General features: G+C 42.7%; 1 protein-coding gene across 8 annotated transcripts in view; it reads left to right on the top strand.

The window, feature by feature from the left end:
- The window catches only part of CCDC3 (coiled-coil domain containing 3), a 143,081-nt gene extending 136,188 nt beyond the window's left edge, over positions 1-6,893 (top strand). For 7 of the 8 annotated variants that reach the window (XM_042991064.1, XM_042991063.1, XM_042991060.1 and 4 more), the window contains one exon: positions 4,305-6,893. In XM_042991064.1, coding sequence (XP_042846998.1) covers positions 4,305-4,580 — 276 coding nt within the window. In that variant the 3' untranslated portion in view covers positions 4,581-6,893. The remainder of the gene's footprint in view (positions 1-4,304) is intronic. The other variant, XR_006219606.1, reaches the window with a different exon arrangement.
- Positions 6,894-12,445: the final 5,552 nt, after the last annotated feature.

Genomic DNA, 12,445 nt, shown 5'->3' with positions numbered 1-12,445 from the left:
AACTGGTGTAAGAGGTTTGGCTTGAGGCTTGTCTCAGATTTTTCCACTCCTTCCTCACTAAGCTTAATTATGTCTAGCTTTTGATATGAACTGAGAGATATGTTCACATATCTCTTGAACACTTAGAGGCCAGTGTAGGGTTATAAATTGGCCTAATTTCTCTATTGTTGTGTCTTGGAATAGGGAGGCCCAAAGTGAGGGAAAGAGAATGGGAATGGCTAGTTGGTGGAACAGTCAGAACACACAAAGTTCACCTTCTTATGTGGTTGATGGCACCCCAGAACAAGAGTAACATCAGAGATCATTGATCACCACGGCATACAATAATGAAAAAGTTTAAAATATTTCAAGAATTACCAAAACGTGACACAGAGACACAAAGTGAACAAATGTTGGGAAAATGGCACCAATAGACTTATACAACAAATTGCCACAAATCTTCAACTGGTAGAAAATGCAATATTTGTAAAGCACAGCAAATATACCATGCAAGTTTCTATGGGCTTGCAAAACTTCTGCTGAAAAATCTGCTGATAGTCCTCTGTTTGGGGGGAGTCCATTATACATAATAATTTTTTTGGTATTTTTGCTGTTTTTCAGATTTCCTCCTTGTCTTTAAATTTGATGCTTTAATTTTAATGTATCTCAGTGCTAATCTCTTTGGGTTTATCTTATTTAATATTCTGTGCTTCCTGCAGTTGCACACCTGTTGCCTTCCCAAAGGTTAGGGAAGCTTTCAGCCATTATTCTTTAAGTACATTCTCTGCCTCTTTCTCTCTTCCTCTTTTGGACCCCATAATGTGAATGTTGGTCTGCTTGATGTTGTCCCGTAAGTCCCTTAAGCTATTTTCACTCTTTTTCAATCTCTTCTCTTTTTGCTGTTCTAATTGGATAAGTTCCACTGACCTGTCTTTGAGTGCATGGATCCTTTTCCTGTTTCTTCAAGTCCGCTGTTTAACTCCTCTGTAGCATTTTTCTGTTCAGGTGTTGTATTCTTCAGCTCTGTCACTTCCATTAAGTACTTTCTTATATTTTCTTTTTGTTGAAATTCTCACCTGGTTCATGCATTATTCTCGGGAACTCTGTGGACATCTTTTATCACTGTTCTTTGAACTTATTGTCAGGTGAATCACTTACCCTGATTAAGGTCTTTTTCTGGGGTTTTATCTTGTTGTTTTGTTTGGAACATATTACTCCATTTCTTCATTTGATCTCTGTACTGGTTTCTATGCATTAGATAAAATAACCAAGTCTCCCAGTCTTGAAGGAATGGCCTCATGTTGGAGATAAACCATATTATTCTCCTCTGGCTTAGCTCTTGATTGTCTCTCAGCATTTGTGATTGTCCAAGCAGCTTACTTTATTCTTAGTAGCTCCCAGTGGTGGAGGCTATGCCAAGACCTTTTAGTGTCTCAGAGGGGCAGATCTCAGTCCGCATCTGGATTCATGCCAAATTGGAAGCCAGACCTTCCGGTATCAACTTTTAAAGTTTATAGATACATTTCTTTCAGGGGAGAGATGGGCATTTTTGTCTGCTCACTCTGTGCTGAGCTCTGTGGTGATAGACAGTTAAGAAGTGTTTCTTTGGTTGTTGTGGTCATGATGAACCCCTGAACATATGCCATGCTCTCAAGGGACATGTCCTGTGTGTCAGACACAAAAGCCAGGGTGCCAGATGTGTACACCAACTCCTTTCTTGGGGATGCTGGTGACGGAGGGAGAACGTGAAGATGACTCCCACTGGCCTCCACTCTCTTGGGAGAGTCTTATCAGTAGGCATTTTGTTGTGTGTGAAATTAGAAGCCTGCTTATTAGGTCAAAACTTTGAGATAAACAAATATGCCTCTTACACAGAAGGATTGGGTGCTTTTCAATCTGCTGCCTCTGTACTAGGCCCTGGAGGGTGGTAGCCATTAGGCCTTTAAGAATGGTTTTAGTTTTGTATAGCCTGTGAGTATCATGGACACAAGCCCTGGTGACTTTCAAAGCTACCTGTTGCAGGGGCTCATCTCTCAGGTACACATCTTAAAAGTTTGAGTTCCAGATAGGGGGTTCAAACACTTTGCTCCTCAAGGAGAAGCTCAGAGCTGTGAGTTCCCTCCCAATTGTGGGGGTGGCACTAGGGTTGGGGTTGATGACAAGTGTGTCAGCCTCTTGTACATATTTCAGTGTGGGATCTTTGCTTGTTTCCGTAATATTCCGGAGTCACTCAACTAGTTTGTGGATGTCTTTCAGAGGAAAGTGTTCTTTAGGTGGCTGTATCTTTGGTGTGTCCATGGGAGGAGAGGAGTCCAGGATCCTCTTATGTCACTGTCTTGAACTGGTGCCCTGTCTGTTGGTTTTTTCATAATACCCATTCTAATAGGTAGGAGATGATATCTGATTGTGGTTTGGATTTTCGTTTCTCTAATGATTCGTGCTGTCTAGCACCTTTTCATATATCTATCAGCCCTACTTAGGTATTCTTAGAGAAATATATTGAGGTCCTCTGGGTGAGAGAGGCTGGAACTGTCTCATGGATCACGGCAGGGTCCCTAGGTAAGAATGAGGTCTCTCTGCCTCTTACCTGATACATGGGGTCGCCAATGCTTCTCCTGGGTCCTTTGGCATATTATGCTGGATCCCATAGCTCTCTCAAAGGCACTATTGCTTAGGGATGGATGGTCAATTTTTGTTGTGGGATGAGGGGACAAAAATGAGAGATGTCTTCAGACAGTATTATTTGTTTTTGTATATATGTTTGTACATGGGGGAGTATTTTTTTTTCATTTTTTTTAATGTTTGTTTATTATTGAGAGACAGACACAGAATCCGAAGTAGGCTCCAGGCTCTGAGCTGTCAGTACAGAGCCCAACACAGGGCTCCAACCCACAAACCGCAAGATCATGACCTGAGCCGAAGTCAGTTGCCCAAACGAGCCACCCAGGTGCCCCCAGGGGGGAGTATTTTTTTAAATAAAATTTGTTGTCAGGTTAGCTAACATACAGTGTGCTCTTGGTTTTGGGGGTGGAGTCCCCCATCACTTACATACAACACCCAGTGCTCATCCCAACAAGCGCCCCCCTGCTCCATGCCCATCACCCATTTTCCCCCTCTCCTCCTCACCCCCATCAACCCTCGGTGTGTTCTATTTAAGAGTCTCTTCTTGGAGTATTTCTATGAGATGAAGTTCCAAAATGACTAGGTCACAGGCTACATGCAGTTTTCATTTTGGTACATATAGCCAAATCACTTTTTCTAGAGTTTTATACTCACAGTACAGAAGTGCCTATTCCTGCAAACACTGACTTTTTGATTTTACCAATCTGAAAAAGAGCAATTCATTATAGCTCTAATTTGCATGAATCGTATTTATATTCTTTGTGTATTTTAAAGATTTTATTTTTTAAAGTAATCTCTACATCTACATGGGGCTTGAACCCACAATCCCAAGATCAAGAGTCACATGCTCTACCAACTGAGCCAACCCGGTGCCCCACTTTTTGTATTTTTCTGTCTGGGGTTTTGATCTTTAACTTGTTGATTTTTGATTGGAGTAACAAAATTTAGAATATCTTTTCTGTTAAAAAAAAAAGAACCAGGGTGGCTTAGGTAAGAAACAAAAACTCAGTTTTACACCTAGGTGGCTCAGTTGGTTAAGCTTTTGACTTCTGCTCAGGTCATGATCTCACGGTTAGTGAGTTTGAGCCCCGTGTCGGGCTCTGTGCTGACAGCTTGGAGCCTGGAGCCTGCTTCAGATTCTGGGTCTCCCTCTCTCTCTACCCCTCCCTCGCTCGTGCTCTGTTTCTTTCTTTCTCATGGTCTCTGCCATGACCAGAACAATTTCCAGAGTGGGGGTATCTGATGCTTACTGTACACAATGCCTGTTCAGTAGAAATGCCCTGAAAGCCCTCTATGGACGATCCTCAAACATTGACTTGACTGGAAAATGTTTTAAATCCAGGTTAGAATTGAACAAAGTTGCTGAATCAGCACAAAAAGGGAAAGATCACAAGCCCCCTCAGGAAATCAATAGTATACACGTTGGTAAGCATTTAAAAAGACAAACAACGCCCTTGTGCTTAAAAATTAAATTGTTGAAGGTACCCAAATACCAAAAGCAAAAGAGGGGCTTTATATTTGCCATGAGGGCAGGGTTCACAGGGTGAGACGGAGAAGGGGCCTTGAAGGTAGTCCTCATCCTGGGGTTGGGGCTGTTGGCTAGGTCAGGGTCTGTGTTGGGTACTTGGCAGCACCCAGGAAAATTGCCCTGGGGAGGTTATAATGAAACTCACCTGCCTCTCCCTTGGCCTTTGCTTTCCCAGCTCATGTGTTCATCAGTGCAGAAGGCCCTGTTTGAGGAGGAGGACCATGTGAAGAAACTGCAGCAGAAGGTGGCCACCCTTGAGAAGCGGAACAAGCAGCTTCGGGATCGGGTGAAGAAGGTCAAGAGGTCACTGAGGCAGGCCCGGAAGAATGGGCGCCACCTGGAGCTAGTGAACCAGAAGCTCAGTGAGAAGTTAGCGGCTGCAGCAGGTGCCGTCCCACACATTAACGCCCTGGGGCAGGAGCCACCCGCTGCCACCTACCTGCGGGGGTAGCAGGGACTGAGCAGTGGCCTTGCCTGGCCCTGCTGGAGCATGCTGCCTCTTACCAGGGAATGTGAAGGGATAGCAGGTTTGTCTGTGCACTCTTGTAGATGAATTCTAAATATGAATTTGGTCGAGCGTCATTGCTTAAAGGGGCAAGTCTTGCTTATTTCCTTGGCTGCTGGGCTCCCTTCCCTCCCTGTCTTGCTCCCAGGCCTGGTGCTTGCCAGTCCAGAGCCAGGAAGATCCTGGAGTGTCACGTGCTTGCCTAGGGCCTGTCCACCCTGGAAAGTGTACTTACTGTGGAAAGAACATTTTAGAATCTCTAGCTGCACAAGAACCCAGGGGTTCACCCTTATTTCAGAGGAGAAGCAGTATGATCTCAGCTCGGAGCTCCAGGACCACCATTAGTTCTGAGGAGGGATCTATAGCAAGTCGTGGAACCTTCTGATGTCTTATTTGCTACATTTTTGGAAGGAGGATGGCAGTCTTGCAAAGCACCCAAGGATACCTGTAAATAAACCTGTGCATGGTGTCCCTACCCCTGCCAGCATTTCCTCACAGCTGAGGCATTGTAAGACTTCATATGAGGTCTTAACAGGTAGCGTACTGAGTTGCGGCAGGGGGTGGGGGTGGGGAGCAGGTAATCGAGTAATATGAATTATACCTGATTTCTAACACCAGTTACCCAGAACTAAGGAGGACACCTATGGGTCACTTTAATCTAAAGGGGAATTGCCTTTATGGACTGGCCATGTTTTAGCAAACCATGTTCCTGAGCTGGAAGAGTCTGACCACTGTCTCAGCCACTGCTAAATGCTAGCATGGCTTGCTCATTAACTCCAGCTAGCTGCTCTGATTTTGAGGTGAGTTGACCCAGTAACTATTAACAATGGAATTGCATTCCATTCTGCAAAGACATCTCCTTACCTAATGGAGTCAAGTTTCCCATCCAGGCAGTTCTACAGAGTCTTGCCGCAAGCATTTTCACGGCAAACATTTTTGCCACGTAACACATTAGCTGTAAGGTAATGTTGCTGTCAGAGATGAAATGACTAGTTGATAGTTTGGTTGAATTTCTCCACTGACAGAGTTCCCATTTTTATATTGCATGAATCTTAGCCCTCCTAATGGGCTATACAGTGACCAGTACACATGGTGGCCTTAAAATGGTGCATGATAACTACATATATGGACTTGATAGAAAAATACAGCAACAAAACTATCATGCAAAATGGTAATTCATGAGTTGAAATAACTCGGCTAGAAAAGCATTACAACATCTATTTAGAAGGCTTTCATCATATGATACAAAGCTTAGTTACAACTGTGCATCCTCGTATTTGGAAAACTAATACCTCTCTTAATGTAACATGAAAAAAATATTTCTTATGTCCTTTTTAAGGCTCGTCTTTTATTTTTTGTTAATTTATCTTTTATGGCCACATTGCCTTCTGGCCAATGTGTTATGCAGTGAAAATGCTCGTGGCAGAGATGCCTACAGTGAAAATACCGGACATGGTTCCAGTAATATCAGACATGGTTCCAGGCATTCCAAGCACTTTCCACCTCCCTGGACTGTCCAATCCTGGGAGGAATGTTTTCACATGAGTCCACGTGTCAGTGCATCCAGTTTTGTACATAGTCAGAACTCTTCACCCTCTTTGGAAAGACAGCTTCAAAGACAGTGCAAGTAAAAAGAGTATCCACTAGGTCCAACATCTGAGCCCTTACTTTAGTAGCATTTGATCTAGTCCCAGTTGTGTTACTCAGAAGGTAGCTGAGTGGCCGTCTTGTGATTGTCTTCTGATGGACCTCCAAATCTACAAGTCTCCTTTCTGTGCTGTTCCAGATGGAACCTGCAGGTTCCTCATCAGGAAATCTCCCCCTAGACCACCCCAGACACTTCAGTGCTTGATGATGTTGTCCTTTCCATTAGAAATGGCAATTATACTGTCAGATCTCCCTTCCACTGCTTGTAGGAAAACCAAGTTCTTGCTCTGGCAGCTGGTTGGGAGGATGGACTTGCGTCACTTGAGGGGCAAGCTGATGCTCAAGGGGAGAAGTCTACACCCTGGACTGGATGGAATGGCAGCTTTTGCTTCATTTCCAAGCTTCTGCTGCTCCTTTATAGCTGTATTCTTCATAGCATGATACAATGGTTAATTCTTCCTGGGGCCATTTCATTAAAGCACTCTTGCTTCCACCCAAGGGAATGACAAGCCTAAGGGTGATTTACAGCTAGTGTTTTGAGAACTGTGGAACTGGATCCCTACAGATGCATTATGTTCAACCTTTTTAATAAAAGCAGTATTTCAGCCACAACGGTAAGGCGATGTGTGTTTCTTGTGGGTCAGGGAGATTTTAGTATTTCCAGCTTTGGCCTGGAGAAGTACTTTAGATCCTTTTGGGGAAGCATCTGTGAGTAACACCTGGGGCACATAGGAGACTGAGCTCAAATAGCCTTTGATGCTCTCCTGGGAATATGGCCTCCCCCCCCCCCAGCCCCCCTCTTTCCCAGGGTTCCCTTCTCTCAACACACCTGCAGAAAAGCAGTGGTATCCAGGTCTGCTCCTCCTAGGGGACAAGTAGCTTCATTAATCAATGTTTGCAAAAATATATTTGAATCTCTTGCCAAAGGGAACTCCCCAGTTATCTGCTGCCTTGTCATCCTACTGTGGCCCTTGCAACTGTTTATTGTACTAGTGGAAATTTTTTATGCACTAAGGATCCAAGAATTGCTCCAAAATGTATAGGCTTAACCAACCTGTTGTAGCTTTCTCTCTGAGAGGCAGACCACTGTTTAGTTCTACTTTGGAAAAGTCAATAGGCCTCCTCAAACCCCAAAGTCACCAAATAAATGAGAGGCAGACACAATCTAGAATATTTCAACTATAGACCCAGGAGTTACAGCTGCAACATGTGAACCACAGCTAGTGTGGGATGGATCCTTAGGTCTCCAAAGTTTGTTTGTGAATGCCCTTGTTGGACTCCAGAACACTGTTTCTACTGATACTGCTTTTTTTTTTTATACCAGGCTATGTCACCCTTTTCCTGGTAAGAGAAACAACAGAGAATGTCCCTTCTGTGGTGCAAGGTCCCGTCTCCCTTAAGGGAGAGAGAACACAAACTCAGATCACAATGATTTTGAATCAAATTATTCATTCAGCAACAGCCCATGTTCTAAAATGGTGTAAAAAAATCAAGTACTCAGAGTATTCAGCTTTTTTACCTATATTATCTCATTTACTAGCTCTAATAATTTTATAAAATAGTGATCCTATTGCTCATTCTTAATCTGGACTTTCAAGAGATTAAATGAATTGCACAGTGACCACTGTCAGTATAGGTAGCCAATCAAGGATTCAACTCCCTCTTGATTTCACTATTATCCTGATTTTATAGGTTAGCAAGTATAAACACTACTACCTCAAAGGCTGTTCAGAAGATTGAATAAAAATTTTCATTTAGATGCTTAGCTTGGCTCCTGACACACTGCAAGCACTCAATAGATACCACAAGAATAATTTTTGTTTCTAATATTCACCACAAAGGCCCGACCAATGCATGTCAGAAATAAGAGCACATTTGGTGGGATTCTATATTAAATTCTACCCTCCTTTCCATTCACCATACACCGTCTCCAGTTCTTTTTCATGTTCCTGAGCCACCTCCCTTTTTCTCACAATCAGAAGCTGTTCCTCCAAATTTGCCAAGAAAACACGGCACATCAGAAATGTTTCCCCAATTTCCTTGAATATCACTCACACCGTGTAGTTCTGCCATCCTTTTCTCCTCCCTTTCACCCCAAAGGCAGTCACATCCCTATTGACCACATCCAGCGTCGAGCCCATTTCTGTTATCTTGAATTCATATTTCTCCTCTCAAACAGCTCCCACCCCAATGTTTTCTTTTTATTGTAAATACTTCCCTCATTGGGGACTCCTCCTATTATCAAGCGATGCTCAATTCTCCCCAGCCTAAGGGGATAAAAACCCTCAGAAACACAGTTTAGAAAATATAGAGGCAACTTTAAAGATGGCAACATGGAAGGCTCCTGAACTCCCCTCCTCCCACAGACACACTGAATGAACAGTGACACATGGAACAATTCCATCTGAAAGAAACCCTTAAATTAGCTGAGCAAGTCTTACACACTGGAGGAACTAAATGCATCCATATCAAAGTGAGTAGAAAAGGTTTAGGCACACTCTTACCATAAGTGGTGCCTACACACTGCACAGTGCCATACAATCGGGAGAGAATCTCCGAATACCAGCTTTTCTTTGAGAGAAGGCTTTGGATGCCACATCTACAATCCCAACTTCTAAGACTCCCATCTGAGGGACAAGCCCTCAAAACACCTAGCTCTGAAAGCCAACGGGATTTGTGTCCACAAGCCCTACAAGGCTATAGCAAACAAAGGCAGTTACTAATGGGCACAGGTACACTCAACTCCAGCTGTCACATCAAAATCAGCACAGAGGGAGCAGGAAAAGAATACCTACTAGTCTTTTCCTGAATGGGGTCTATTTTGCTACTTTAAAAATTGCTTCCCAGAGGAGGAGGTTCAAGATGGTAGTATAGAAAGATCCTGTTCTGACATCCTTCCACTGACACAATAAGTCCACAACTACATATGGAAGAATGTCCTCTGAAGGGGTCTGAGAAACTGGATGAACAGAACCTCCACAGCAAGGGACAGCACTGAGGTAGAAGAGGCAGACAGATGGTCTCACCAAGGTCGGGGGGAGGGGACACACCCCAGGCTTGGAGTTCCATGGTTGGGAAGAATCTCAAAGGTACAGAACTTTTCCTTGAGGAACAAAAAATTCAAGCTCCACCTTATGCACCTTAGCCCTTAGGTCTCATACAGGAGGGATGAGACCCCAAAACACATGGCTTTGAAAATGAATGGGGAATATGTCCAGGAAAACTACAGAACTGTAGGGAAAGGCAAAGCCACTTTTAAAGGGCCTTTGCACACACTCAACCCAGAAACCAGGGCAGAAACACTAGATCAAAGAGTATGTAGACCATAGGTAGAGGAGAGTCACTAACCTTCAAATGGCTGCCAGAGACACAAGAGGGAGCAGGACCTAACACCAGGGACTGAGATATTGACAGCAATCATCTTTGCTAATTCTGCCATCCTGATCCCAGTGCTGGTGGTCACCATTTAGGAGTCCTTTCCCTAGACTGTTAATGCCAGGAAGCGTGCCCTGCTGAGAGCCCCACACACCCAAGCACCTCGGCTGGGCCTCAGAGTCAACAGGTTGACAGCTCCCTCCACCAAAGTTCCAAAAGTAGCTACAGTTGGGGGCCATCCCCACCCAAAAATGTGCCACAACAGATGCAATCAGGCATGACAGCCACCTGGGCCTGGGATTACCCCACCCCACCAGTGATTCTGAAGTAGTTGCAGCCCCACAACAGGAGAGTACATGCAGCACACACAGGAAACACCCCTACATTGCCTGGCTCTAGTAGCCAGGGAATATTGTGCTTCTGGGTCCCACAGGACATCTACACTAGGTGACTCCTTCAAGAGGGAGACTAGTTGAACTACCTAATAAATAGAAACAGAGATTCAGGCAAAATGAGGAAATAAAATATCCCAAATGAAAGAACAAGATAGAACCTCAGAAAAGAACTGAGACAGAGATCAGCAATCTACCTGATAAAGACTTCAAAGTAAGGGTCATTAAGCTACTTCCTGTATTTAGAAGAATGGATGAACACAGAAAAAATTTCAACAAAGAGAAAAAAGAGTACCAATCATGGGAATGCAAACTGGTGCAGCAACTCTGGAAAAACAGTCTGGAGTTTCCTCAAAAAGTTAAAAATAGAACTACCCTGTGATCTAGCAATTGCACCACTAGGTATTTATTCAAATGATACAAAAATACTAATTTGCAGGGATACACCCTAGTATTTAGAGCAACATTATCTACAATAGCCAAATTATGTAAAGAACACAAATGTCCATCAACTAATGGATAAAGAAGATGTAGTGTGTTGGGGGGGTGGGGTATTTGTATATATGTGGGGGATATATATATATATATATATAGTATATATACTTGTGTATATATATATATATGGTGTGTGTGGATACACACACACACACACACACACACAGGAATATTACCAAACCATAAAAGATGAAATACTGACATTTGCAATGTTGTGGATGGAGCTAAAGAATATTATGCTAAATGAAATATGTCAGAGAAAGACAAATACCATATGCTTTCACTCATATGGGGAATTTAAGAAGCAAAACAAACTTCTCAAAAAAAAAAACAGACCCAAGTAGATAAAATCACAAATGAAAATGGAATTATTACAACCAATCCCTCAGAAATACAAGCAATTATCAGGGAATACTATGAAAAATTTGCCAACAAAATGGACAACCTGGAAGAAATTGAAAAATTCCTAAACTCCCACATGCTTCCAAAACTCAAACAGGAAGAAATAGAAAATTTGAACAGACCCATAACTAGTGAAGAACTTGAATCAGTTATCAAAAATTTCCCAACAAATAAGAGTCCTAGACCAGGTGGCTTCCCTGGGGAATTCTACCAGACAGTTAAAGCAGAGGTAATACCTACCCTCTCAAGCTGTTCCAAAAAATAGAAAGGGAAGGAAAACTTCCAGACTCATTCTATGAAGCCAGCATGACTTTGATTCCCAAACCAGACAGAGACCCAGCAAAAAACGGAACTACAGACCAATATCCCTGATGAATATGGATGCAAAAATTCTCAACAAGATACTAGCAAATCAAATTCAACAGAATATAAAAAGAATTATTCACCATGATCAAGTGGGATTCATTCCTGGGCTGCTGGGCTGGTTCAACATTCGCAAATCAATGTGATACATCACATTAATAAAAGAAAAGATACCATATGTTTTCACTCATATGTGGATCCTGAGAAACTCAACAGAAGACCAGGGGGGAGGGGAATGGGGGGGAAAAAAATAAAGCTACAGAGAGGAAGGGAGACAAATCATAAGAGACAAATACTGAGAACAAACTGAGGGTTGATGGGGGGTGGGGGAGAGGGGAAAGTGGGTGATGGGCATTGGAGAGGGCACCTGTTGGGATGCACACTGGGTATTGTATGGAAACCAGTTTGACAATAAATTACATTAGAAAAAAGAACCATATGATCCTGTCAATAGATGCAGAAAAAGCATTTGACAAAATACAGCATCCTTTCTTAATAAAAACCCTCGAGAAAGTCGGTATAGAAGGAACATACTTAAACATCATAAAAGCCATTTATGAAAAGCCCATAGCTAATACCATCCTCAATGGGGAAAAACTGAGAGCTTTCCCCCTGAGATCAGGAACACGACATGGAGTCCACTCTCACCGTTGTTGTTTAATATAGTGTTGGAAATCCTGGCATCAGCAATCAGACAACAAAAGGAAACCAAAGGCATCAAAATTGGCAAGGATGAAGTCAAGCTTTCATTTTTTGCAGACGACATGATACTCTACATGGAAAACCCTGCAGTCTCCACCAAAAGTCTGCTAGAACTGATACATGAATTCAACAAAGTCGCAGGACACAAAACTAATGTACAGAAATCAGTTGCATTCTTATACACCAATAATGAAGCAACAGGAAGAGAAATAAAGAAACTGATCCCATTCACAATTGCACCAAGAATCATAAAATACCTTGGAATAAACCTAACCAAAGATGCAAAAGATCTGTATGCTGAAAACTATAGAAAGCTTATAAAGGAAATTGAAGAAGATACAAAGAAATGGAAAAACATTCCATGCTCATGGATTGGAAGAATAAATATTGTTAAAATGTCAATACTACCCAAAGCTATCTACACATTCAATGCAA

This window comes from Panthera tigris, chromosome B4 (assembly GCF_018350195.1).
Source record: "Panthera tigris isolate Pti1 chromosome B4, P.tigris_Pti1_mat1.1, whole genome shotgun sequence".
NCBI classification, from domain to species: domain Eukaryota; kingdom Metazoa; phylum Chordata; class Mammalia; order Carnivora; family Felidae; genus Panthera; species Panthera tigris.
Note: the sequence above shows the minus strand (reverse complement) of the source record. Positions and strands in the feature narration are given on the sequence as shown.